This window comes from Chiloscyllium punctatum, chromosome 44, assembly GCF_047496795.1.
Source record: "Chiloscyllium punctatum isolate Juve2018m chromosome 44, sChiPun1.3, whole genome shotgun sequence".
Taxonomy (NCBI): Eukaryota; Metazoa; Chordata; class Chondrichthyes; order Orectolobiformes; family Hemiscylliidae; genus Chiloscyllium; species Chiloscyllium punctatum.
The window spans coordinates 54,273,815-54,285,886 of NC_092782.1; the positions used below are offsets into that span (position 1 = coordinate 54,273,815).

At 45.9% G+C, this 12,072-nt stretch overlaps 1 protein-coding gene across 23 annotated transcripts in view; it reads right to left on the reverse strand.

Moving 5' to 3' along the window:
• Positions 1-12,072, reverse strand: part of celf2 (cugbp, Elav-like family member 2) — a 985,143-nt gene that overhangs the window by 632,472 nt on the left and 340,599 nt on the right. For 10 of the 23 annotated variants that reach the window (XM_072562990.1, XM_072562989.1, XM_072562969.1 and 7 more), the window contains exon 1: positions 5,968-6,139. The exons of 7 other annotated variants lie outside the window; for them this stretch is intronic. In XM_072562990.1, coding sequence (XP_072419091.1) covers positions 5,968-6,020 — 53 coding nt within the window. In that variant the 5' untranslated portion in view covers positions 6,021-6,139. Of the gene's footprint in view, positions 1-2,465; positions 2,580-5,967; positions 6,141-12,072 lie in introns of those variants that run through there. 6 more of the 23 variants (XM_072562962.1, XM_072562959.1, XM_072562978.1 and 3 more) reach the window with 4 other exon arrangements.

The window sequence follows — 12,072 nt, forward strand, 5'->3', positions numbered from 1 at the left end:
ATCGGGTCTAGCAGTGATGCCCTCCTGACAAGAATAAGACATGATGTGGAGAAGCTACCTATGAAGGGTCGGCGCTTTGAAAGCTAGTGCTTCCAAATAAGCCTGTTGGACTATAACCTGGTATTGTGTGATTTTTAACTTGAATAGCTTTTATTGTCACATACACTCAATGAGTATGGTGAAAAGTTTATACATGTTGCTACTTATAACGCCAACTTAGATACAAAAGTACCTAGGCGCAGTTTCCTTAGTTACAAGATCTTAGACAATAGAGAAATAAAATATCCTGCATTATGGAAATAAAAGTTCAGCACAACAGACCATGCTGGCCCCTAGCTTCCAGTCCACACTGAGCCCTGGCTCCACACCGCACCAACGCTATGCCACGTCAGGAGACTGCTGAGGAAGGCTGGAAGGTCACCACGCAAATCCAGGAGGCCCCTACTACTGCTGACACACTCATATGAATGAGGGACACTCAAGCAAGGTACTGGAGCAACAGTCTCTACACTACACCAGAGGGTCAATAGTTTCAAAAAGGAATGTGGAAGGAGAGAAGGGACATTATCAAACAAAGTTTGAAACAAACCACATAGCACATACTGGGACAGAAGACCAACAGTTCAGTCAAACAGCTGATTTTTAAGAGCTGTCTGAAAGGGTGAGAGAGGTAAAGATGCAAGTTGAAACTTCCAAAGTCAACTTGTCGCTCCTGAACAATGTCCCATCTCCACCATCTGGAAAGTCAAGGTCATCCAAAATTCTACTGTTCATTTCCAGATTCACACCAAATCCCAATTCCATTGTTCCACTGTAAATTCTGTAACTCCCTCTCAAGGCATTCCTTAAAAACCTACTCTCTCACCAAGCATGTGATGTCCCTAATTGGGCTAACACCAAAGTTTCTTTGATAACACTGATGTTTTACATTCACGCAACATCTTCAACACAGTAAGTCGCTGCTTATTGTTGTGATGAAATTTCGCAAAACTGGTACAGACTGAAGAAAATTTGTGGTTTGCTGGTCAAGAAAGTAGTTCACTCAGTTCCTCTGAAGGGGGCAAAGCCTAAAGGAGCCCATAGGACTCCTGCAAACCATTCCCCATTTACATAGTACAAGTCAGCAGTGTAATAGAGTTCTTGGCTTTTGTGGATGAGCAAATGTCTAATTATACCAAGGAAGATCAACACTATGCACGACAAAGTAGCCCACTTGATCAGCTGCCCATCCACCTCTGGCATATAGATGCAGTTTGTGAATCATCTACCAGAGGAACTGCAGTAGTTTGCCAATGGTCCCTTGACAGCACCTTCCAAAATGTGTATACCCTTCCTAGGCATTCAAGGGTATCGATTGCAAGATCCCCCTCTGAATCATCCACAATGTTAACTCAAACTTTAATGTTCCTTTACCATCACTGAACTGAGGTCCGATAACTTGCTTCATTTCAGGACAGTGGGCACTTACACAATCGAACCATAAAACCTCAACAGTGTGTACAGCAGGTCATTCAGTCCACACTGAACCTCCAAACAGCATACCACCCAGACCCATCTCCCCTACTCTGTCCCTGTAACCCTGCATTTCCCATGGCCAATCTACCTAACCTGCACGTCTTTGGATTGTGGGAGGAACCTGAGCACTCAGAGGAATCCCGCACAGACACGGGGAGAATGTGCAAAGTTCTCACAGACAGTCACTCATGGGTGGAATCGAACTCAGGACCCTGGCGCTATGAGGCAGCAGCCCTAACCATGACACCACCAGATTGTAGCTGCTCAAGAAGGTTACTTCCCACTCACTTCTCCAGTGCAATAAAAAGATGGCCTATCCAGCCCCAGGAATGCCACAACAAAAGAAAAAAAAATTGAGAAATGAAATTGATTAATCAAAAAGGCTGCCTAATATCATCAATTGCTCATCACCCTTAGGCAATCCTGCCTCTCTCTTTCTGTCCCAAGTTAAACATGAATCTGGAACGTCTTGAGAAGCTCAAAAGACAAATGTAGCAACTGGTTTGGAACTGTCTACTCCCAGTAAGTGAAAAGGGAATGAGAGAAAATTGGCAGAAGAAAATTGGCAAATGTCTGGCCAGTAATTCTCCCACATTGGACAGGAGCTTCATAAGAAAACAGGAGGCAAATTCACCAATTCTGCTGTCTGCAGTTTTGGCTCACAGTTACAGGGGGTGCGAGGAGGTTGTGTAGATTCTGTGACAAAGTCTCTCCAAGTGTAGACTACAAAAGGGGAAGTGAAGGCCTAGTGGTATTATCACTGGACTGTTAATCCAACTACACAGATAATATTCTTGGGATCCAGGTTCAAATCCCACCAGGACAGAGTTTGGATTAAAATGAAACAATCTGGAATTAAAAGTCTAATGATGACCATTAGACCAATCGATTGTTGGAAAAACCTGTCTGGTTCACTAATGCCCTTTAGGGAAGGAAACTTCTGTCCTTACCTAGTCAGGCCTACATGTGACTCCAGACTCACAGCAAAGTGGTTGACTCTTAACGGCCCTCTGGGCAATTAGCAATGGACAATAAATGCTGGCCCAGCCGGTGATGCCCTCATCCTGTGAATAAATAAAGAAGAAAAACAACTTGGAGAGCAGGATTGGTGAATTGATTGAGAAACCAAAAAAGAATCGATGGTTTCATTCAAAGTGAAATGGAAACTGGTGACATCAGAATCCAATACGTGACGGCATTACTTTAAAAGAGGAGAAAATTTGTGGAAGATCAAAAATACTGGCACCAATTGCTTATTTTCAGTGTCACAGTTTAAAGCGACTTTAGACTCAAAGTTTGGACATTTTTCCCAAAGTTGGCATTGAAACTGTTGCAGGTGTTGTCTTCAGGGAAAGATATTAAACCAGAGCCCAGTATGCCATCTTAAAAGATTCCAGGGAATTAATTCATAAGGGCAGATGAGCTCTGCCCTACTGTCTTGGCCAACATCGACTGCTGAATCTTGCAGCATGCAAATGATTGCCATTTCTCCTACATCAAAGCAGTGCCGACATTTGAACGTTGTTTCATTGGCTATGAAGAACCTGGGACACCCCAAACTTAAATCCATTACAGAGTCATAGAGATGTACTTCTTCCTTTAAGTAACATAGCAACCACATTTGTGTTATCAACAACATCATAATTTTCAATTACTTGAATTCATAGAGTCAAAGTCATAGAGACATGCAGCACGGAAACAGACCCTTCGGTCCAACCAGTCCATGCCAACCATAATCCCAAACTAAAGTAGTCCTACCTGCCTGCTCCTGGCCCATATCCCTCCAACCTTTTCTTATTCACGTACTTAATCAAAATGAAATGTAATAAGTATAACAAAGTTTGAAGTAAGCATGCAATCTTTGGAGCAGCTGCAATATCCGTGTTTCTCTCAGCCCAGAAAGAAATGTGGCATCACTCTCACCTCACAGGCAGAACTCTCCAGGAGATGAGCTCAAAAACAGATAGATGTTTCGAGGCAGCACTGAGGGAGTGCGACACTACATAAGAACTAGGAGCAGGAGTAGGCCGGTTGGCCCTTTGAGCCTGCTCCACCATTCACTAAGATCATGGCCTTTTTTTTGTGGCCTCAGCTTCACTTACCTGCCCTCTCTCTGTATCCCTTAATTCCTTTATTGCTCAAAAAAAATCTATCTTAGCTTTAAAAACATTTACTGAAGTAGCGTCACCTACTTCACTGGGCCGGGAACTCCATCGATTCAGAATTCTCCAGATGAAGAAGTTCCTTCTCAATTCAGTCCAAAATCTGCTCTCCCTAATCTTGAGGCTATGCCCTCTTGTCCGAGTTTCACTTGCCAGTGGAAACATCCTCTCTACTTTTATCTTATCTAGTCCCATCATAATTTTATATGTTTCTATAAGATCCTCTCTCACTCTTCTAAATTCCAATGAATATAATTCCCGTCTACTCAATCTTTCCTCATAAGCCAACCCCCCCCCCCCCCCCCCCCAACTCTGGAATCAACGAGTGAACCACCCCCTCCATTGCCAGTACATCCTTTCTCAAGTAAGGAGACCAAAACTGTACATAGTACTCCAGGTGTGGCCTCACCAGCACCCTGTACAGCTGCAACATAACCAAAGGCACTGGCTTATGAATTGGATACTCATATGAATAGCATGCCCAGCCCTTGAGAAGCATGTCCAGAGTGCAGTTCTCCCTGAACCCTGACCAAACACCTCTCAGCCAGCAGCGTCTGGACGAACAGTTTAGCTGGTCATTGATCCGAATGGATATATTAAGGATTCTTGTTGTACGGGGAATGGCTGCTGCATTGAGCTATAGGCCCAGGAAAAATACCTCCCCCCTCCCCCCAAATTAAATAGCTGCTTAGGTGGAATATTGAAACTGTAACTCAATGAATACAGGTGGGGTGGGGAAGGGAAAGGAGAGGAAATCAGGAGATAATAATCGGACAAAAGACTGCTCTTTCACATTCATCAAGTGCCTCGCTCTCCCCTCTCTGAGTTGAGGTAGGAAAGCTCTATTCACGGATTATCCCTGATGTTTACAGCTATGCCATAAGCTCCTATTCCCATGATAAGCCTGTCAGAATTACTGCTGTCTTGTAGAGAAAATCTTAAAATCCAAAAACTGTACCAACACACTCAAGAAATACTTCCTGCAGCAGCACAAGCCCCCGATGCTGAAGAAACTCCTGACAACAACAAAAAGGGAGGCATAGATTTACTTCAGGCAAAAGCCTCCTCACTGAACACATACCACTCTCCCCCCCCCCCCCCCCAAATAAACCCTGTGCCTCTCCACATTAATTCCTCTAAAGCCTTACAGCGGGGAGGGGGGTGGGGGGGGGGGTGGAGGAAGGAGACAACTGAATATCCTCATTCATCGCAGAGAGAATGGTTCTGTCTCCTCCCCCTCACAAACAGAAAATGCTTCCAAATTGGACAGTCAGACCGACAAAAGTTACAGAAATGCCATTTCTGCCGATCTGTTAAGTCTCCCAACTGGGGTGTTCTTGTTTTTAAAACCCACTGATTTCAAACGGGACTCTCAAAAATAATAACCAGCAGCATTTCGTTTTTCAAAAAAAAAACGTGAAAGAAAAAAACATTCCCTCGAGCAGTTCTGAACGTCAGCCAAGCCTCAGCTCTCCAAGTCTGCAGGGAATCTTAACACAGCAAAAAAGGAGCCTCTCTCTATAAGGGGGTCAGCGAAAACAGGGGGGAAGAATCACTAATGAAATGACTAGAGGGAGCGGCGAGGGGGGAGAGAGCAAGAGGAGAGAGTGAAGGGGACAGAAAGAGAGAGGGAGAACAAGGCAAAGAGAGAGAATGAAGAACTAAAGAGAGACAGAAGGACTGAAAAGGGAGAGAACTAGAGAGAGAGAAACAGAACGAGATAAAAAGGGAAAGAAATAAAGAGAGGAAAAGAACAGAGAGAGACAAGGGGAGAATAAGAGAAAGGGAAAGAAATATACTGAAAAAAAGAAATAGAGAACTTGAGAGAGAGAAAAAACAAGAGCGAGGGGAGAGACCATGAGAAAGAGAGAGAGATAAGGAGAATGCGAGACAAGAGGGGGGACAAGAGAGAGGGGAAAAAAATAGAGAGGAGACCTAAAGAAGGAAGAGACCAAGAGAAAGAGAGACATAAGGAGAACGAGGGCGACAAGAGGGAGAACAGGAGAGGGAAAGAAATAACGAAAGGAAAAGAACGAAAGACCAAGAGAGAGGCAAAGGGGGACGAGAGAGACGGGGGGGGGGGGATATGAGAGCAGCGGAGCAGAGGCAGACAGGGAGAGGGGCTGACAGATGTGATTCTGGCCTCCCCCCCCCCCCCCACAACTACCATCCCCACCCCCCCCCCCCCCCCCACACACACACACAAACACACATTCGGATTGTTTTTCCTGAAACAAAGAAGGTTCTCCGCGACAATGATCGGCTGCGAAACACAAACTCTGGAGCCTACCTCAGAACTTTCCAACTGTCGAGCGGATCCAGCTCGGAGATGACGGAAACCATTGTAAACAAGCCAGACGGAACAATAAAATGCAGAGGGAGAGAGAGAAAGTGCCAAAAGCCTGCAGCCTTTCCCAGCAAAGGCTCGTCCCACTCCCTGCGGCTGATCAGCACTTGTCAGAACCATCCCTCCGCCCCCAAATCCTGCTGGCCACTTTGCTGCTTTAACTTATTGCCCCTTTCTGAAACAAAAAAATACCCTCAATCTGCTGCAAAAAGATCCAATTCACTGCTCGTATGTATGTGAAATAAACTGGACTTTAATTCTCTCTCTATTCATCCTATCTGATTGAATCCAAAGCAGTCTTTGACCTTGCAGGTTGTACTTTTAAAAACCGGTTGCAGATCTGAAGACAGTTGACCACCTCCAAAAGCTTGTAGGACAAAGTAGGCAGATTCCAGGTAAACCTACCCCTTCTCATTCACCCCCAGACTCTGAGGTTAAGAACATCCTCAAATGAATGCAAGCCACTTGTACAAAAGCTCATGTCTGCCAGGCTGGGAGTATATGTTTAAATTAGATTTATTGTCACATGTACGTAAAAACACAACAAAGAGTGTTTTTTCTTGTGTTAAAAACAAAGTGTCATCTTGCTCAGGTGCCATCTTAAAACATTGAATGTAACGCAAGGTTTTATTGCAATAGAGTTCATCTTTCTCTCTTCCTGTTGTTCTCCTCCCATTGCTGGACATTGGTGGGGGTCTCTGAAACAGGCTCTGGGGTCTCAGTTAAGGGCTTCCATCACTGCCACTCCAATGAGCTGTGTCCTGGACTGGGGCTGCGCGAGTTCACTACCTTCTGCTCCCATCATCCAGACACTACCACTGGACCTCCACTGTCCATCCCTTTTGCCAATGCTTACCACTTCTTCAGGTGCCTAGGCCTAGCTGTGCACCTGAGCCTCGACTCAAACTGTGAATCCGGGCAAGAGGAGTCAGCAAGAGCTCCTGGGTCTTCAGGTCAACCTTTAATTTTGCAGGAGGATTTTTCCAAGTGTTTTTTGCTTGGGCTTCTTTCCTCTGATGGGTTAAATCAGTCTTTGGATTTTTGGGCAAATTGTGGTCCTTTCAGGTCAGGCGCAGGTTGCAAAAACAGACAAAAAAAAACTTTGCCACACTGACACTCGCCATTGCCCTCTCACATCTGAAAGCAGCCTGTGCATTACTAAATACCCCAAGCTAGTCAGTGATTGTCCTTTCCCAGTTAAAACAGCCCCTTAACAAAAAAAGGCCCTCAATGTTTGTGATGGTGCAGTGGTGGTGTCCCTACCTCTGGGCTAAGCAGCCTGGGTTCAATACTTACCTGCTCCATGTGTGTGTGCCATAAGATGTCCAAACAGTTTGATTCGAAAATATCTTCAATGTTAGAGGCTGATTAAAGCTAACCAGTCTCCCTAAAGTGCCTTGGTATCCTGACTATTATCCTGAAATCACACTGACTCTTAGCACCTCATTCCCACACTTACTATCTGTCCCATTAAGAAGGGAGGAATTGGAAAAGGATTTTCAGCCAGTAATAATACCCTCCCTCCCCCTTGCTTTGAAACTGCTGGTTCAAAACTCTGAGCCAAGAAAACTTTGTAAAGGCCAAACTTGGATTGTGGGCGGTCAGCCAAATAGCTCATTCTACATGAAGTGGAAAAACGATAGCCAGTGGAATCTATCCACAGTGTGTTCATTTTGAGGGGAAAATGCAGGTTAGCATGAGGAGAGGGCTGAATGGGGCCCACATTTATCACATCACCGAATGGTTGGAGCCAAATGGTTGCCAACTCTGGCCAGGTGCATGGTTGGGCACTCCATGGCATTGCCTCTGCCTCCAACCCCGTCTTCACCTGACCACCAGCCCTGCCCCTCCCCTACTCACCCCACCCCACCCATTTTGGGATGTAACTAATTTTATTACTAATAATCACAATTATTCAAGAACAGAAAAAGAAAGGCAGCACTTGTTTCTCTCAAGCCTGTGCGTACTTTCTCCACACCGTTTCCCCAAAAATCAACTTACATTTCAACTATGTTTTTCACAATGACTGGAGGTCTCTAAGGCCTTTACCCTGTCGGAATGTATGAAACATAGCAGCCAATTTGTGCACAGTGAGGTCCTACAAACCATCCTGTAATGATGATCAGATGATCCAATGGGTAAAGTTGTGACCAGGATACCAGAGCTTTATTCCTGATGAAGGGCTTTTGGCCGAAACGTCGATTTTACTGCTCCTCGGATGCTGCCTGAACTGCTGTGCTCTTCCAGCCCCACTAATCCAGAACCAGAGATAATTTGCCAACTCTTCCTTATGATGCCCACCCGAGCAAGCAGATCAGTTTTCAGTTGAAAATCTCATCCAAAGCATGGCACCTCTGTCAGTGCAGCCCTTCGTCAGTACTGCAATGGACCGCCAATGTTAGTTTATGCTCTGAAGTGGGACTTGAAAGTGGAATGGAAGACTACCAGATCAACTATGATCAAATCAAATAGCAGGGCAGTGTCGATGGGCTGAATGGTCTATCTCTGCTGTTCCATCTTCTGCTCCTATTGTATTTGGAATATAATGTTTCAATGACTAACAGCTGATCATTGCTTAATCCCTGGGGACCCCAGGTCAATCCTGGATAGTTTGCAACCACTGCTCGGGCAGAAAAGTCACCAGGTATCAACGAATGAGTTCTCCAATTACTCAGTTCTGGGCAGTCTCTGCATCAAACAGGGAGAAGGCACTCAGTTCCAGTGGAAAAGCAAATGTTTAAAATTCTGTGCTTGTAAATAGGTTGTTCCTTGGAGTCAAGCTAGAATAAAAATAAAGTTGCCATGCCCATCAAATGGCAAAGAAAATAGCTACAAAAATTCTCAACCCTGTTCTTCCTGTAGGAGAAATATTATGTGGTTGTGGCCATAATCAAATTCCAACAAGACACTATTAAAGTGAAAGGATTTGAGTTCTCGAGGTGAAATATGTGCGTGTGACAGCAAGTGACAATAGCACACATTGATAGAGAGTCTTTAACAAAAAGAAACGTACTGTAACACCTCACAGACCATCAGTCAGACAAAAAGATGGAAAACAGATCACATCTCAGCGTTTGAGGCTCACCGACCTTGTAATGGCTGAGCTGAAGTTGCTTGTCAGTGATGTCAACCTTGGACAAATCCCGGCTGTGGGACTTACAGTCGTGAGCCGCAGGTAAAAACAAGGACTGCAGATGCTGGAAACTAGATTCTAGATCAGAGTGGTGCTGGAAAAGCACAGCAGTTCAGGCAGCATCCGAGGAGCAGGAAAATCAACATTTTGGGCAAAAGCTCTTCATCAGGAATAGAAGGATGAAGGACTTTTGCCTGAAACGTTGATTTTCCTGCTCCTCGGATGCTGCCTGAATTGCTGTGCCTTTCCAGCACCACTCTGATCTAGAGTCATGAGCTGCATTATGGAGACATCAACTTACATAGATCTGGGTTCTGGATGAGCATGCCCCTGCACACACAATGTAGGAGAGGCGCTAGAAACATTAATGTATTCTTCCTTTTCTCATTTTCCTACGTATCTCCCTCCCTCTTGTTCTGCCAACTGGACTTTTCCTGTTTTCTCCTGCTCAAGGCACCCACTCAAGACGACAGAGTTGTTGGTGCGTGCAAGCAGACAGTTGAGTGAGAATTAGGTCTCATTTGTTTGCACTTCTGTCTGCAGTCAAATTGCCTCTAGACACTCGCTGTATGGATACAGGATTGGAGAGCAGACACTGAGGAAATATAAGGGAGGTCCATCATGAAACAAAAATTCAGCATATGCCAGCCTCTTTGGAACAGGAGGAGAGGAACTGAAAGTGAATGAAAGCAGACATTTCTCTTAACTCAAACAGATTTTTAAAAATTCATTTGTGGGATATGCATTCATTGCCTATCAGTAGTTACTCCTGAGAAGGTGATGGTGTGCTACCTACTTCAACTGTTGGCAGTCCACAGTGCCATCAGGGAGGAATTCAAGGATTTTGACTCAGCGACAGTGAAGGAACAGTAATATGTTTCCAAGTAAGGATGGTGAGTGGCTTGGGGAGGAACTTGAAGGAGAGGGTGGGACATTTGATTGAGAATAGAACAAAGTCTACATGCCAACCATGAGACAATGGACCCATTAGCTAAGCAAGCCCACCAAAAATTGGTTCAAATCCTTTCGCCTGGCATCTAATGAGAAAGCAAGAGGCAAGAGCAAGATTAGATACTGGATTAGTGGTGCTGGAAGAGCACAGCAGTTCAGGCAGCATCCAACGAGCAGTGAAATCGACGTTTCGGGCAAAAGCCCTTCATCAGGAATAAAGGCAGTGTGCCTGAAGCATGGAGAGATAAGCTAGAGGAGGGTGGGGGTGGGGAGAGAGTAGCATAGAGTACAATGGGTGAGTGGGGGAGGAGATGAAGGTGATAGGTCAAGGAGGAGAGGGTGGAGTGGATAGGTGGAAAAGAAGATAGGCAGGTCGGACAAGTCCAGACAAGTCAAGGAGACAGTGCTGAGCTGGAAGTTTGAAACTAGGATGAGGTGGGGGAAGGGGAAATGAGGAAGCTGTTGAAGTCCACATTGATGTCCTGGGGTTGAAGTGTTCTGAGGCGGAAGATGAGGCGTTCTTCCTCCAGGCGTCTGGTGGTGAGGGAGCGGCGGTGAAGGAGGCCCAGGACCTCCATGTCCTCGGCAGAGTGGGAGGGGGAGTTGAAATGTTGGGCCACCGGGCGGTTTGGTTGATTGGTGCGGGTGTCTCGGAGATGTTCCCTAAAGCGCTCTGCTAGGAGGCGCCCAGTCTCCCCAATGCAGAGGAGACCACATCGGGAGCAACGGATACAATAAATAATATTGGTGGATGTGCAGGTGAAACTTTGATGGATGTGGAAGGCTCCTTTAGGGCCTTGGTTAGAGGTGAGGGAGGAGGTGTGGGCACAGGTTTTACAGTTCCTGCGGTGGCAGGGGAAAGTGCCAGAATGGGAGGGTGGGTCGTAGGGGGGTGTGGACCTGACCAGGTAGTCACGGAGGGAACGGTCTTTGCGGAAGGCGGAAAGGGGTGGGGAGGGAAATATATCCCTAGTGGTGGGGTCTTTTTGGAGGTGGCGGAAATGTCGGTGGATGATTTGGTTGATGCGAAGGTTTGTAGGGTGGAAGGTGAGCACCAGGGGCGTTCTGTCCTTGTTACGGTTGGAGGGGTGGGGTCTGAGGGCGGAGGTGCGGGATGTGGACGAGATGTGTTGGAGGGTATCTTTAACCACGTGGGAAGGGAAATTGCGGTCTCTAAAGAAGGAGGCCATCTGGTGTGTCCTATGGTGGAACTGGTCCTCCTGGGAGCAGATATGGCGGAGGCGGAGAAATTGGGAATACGGGATGGCATTTTTGCAAGAGATCGAGTGGGAAGAGGTGTAATCCAGGTAGCTATGGGAGTCAGTGGGTTTGTAAAAAATGTTAGTGTCAAGTCGGTCGTCACTACTGGAGATGGAGAGGTCCAGGAAGGGGAGCGAGGTGTCAGAGACTATCTTTGCTTTGAGGTTATGACAGACACTATGAAAATGTGAATCTTTCTGTCTTTTCTCAAATGGCAGCTGAATGTGGATTGGCCAGGCTACATCAGAAGGTTTCTTCTGACTTCCTCAGTGCTGTAAAATAAGAAGTCCTGGTGTCTGCAGATTGGTCGATGTCCTTTACGAGTGTTAACAGTTAGTGCAGTTAGGTCTGAACACCGTCATGGCTACATCCCAAATACATCATCATGAACTCATGCAAATGAACTGCCTGATGTTCAGACCCAGCTGCTGTGTGTTTTCTCAATCTCCAGCTGGAAATCTCATACACTGCAGGAGACTCCACCTTGGGCCGGGGATGCTGGAGAAGTTCTAATGACTCTATCACATCAAAAGGCAATTCTGGCTCCTTTGGAATGGAAAGTAGTGCTACAGGTGATCTGGAGTCAACTTTCCAGTTTACACTGATCTAACTTGCATGCAGGCTGCCCCCATACACTTGGTGTGTGCCCAGGTGCTGACCATTCTCACAGCAATGGCTTGTACAGGTGTACTGAGCCCATGCAA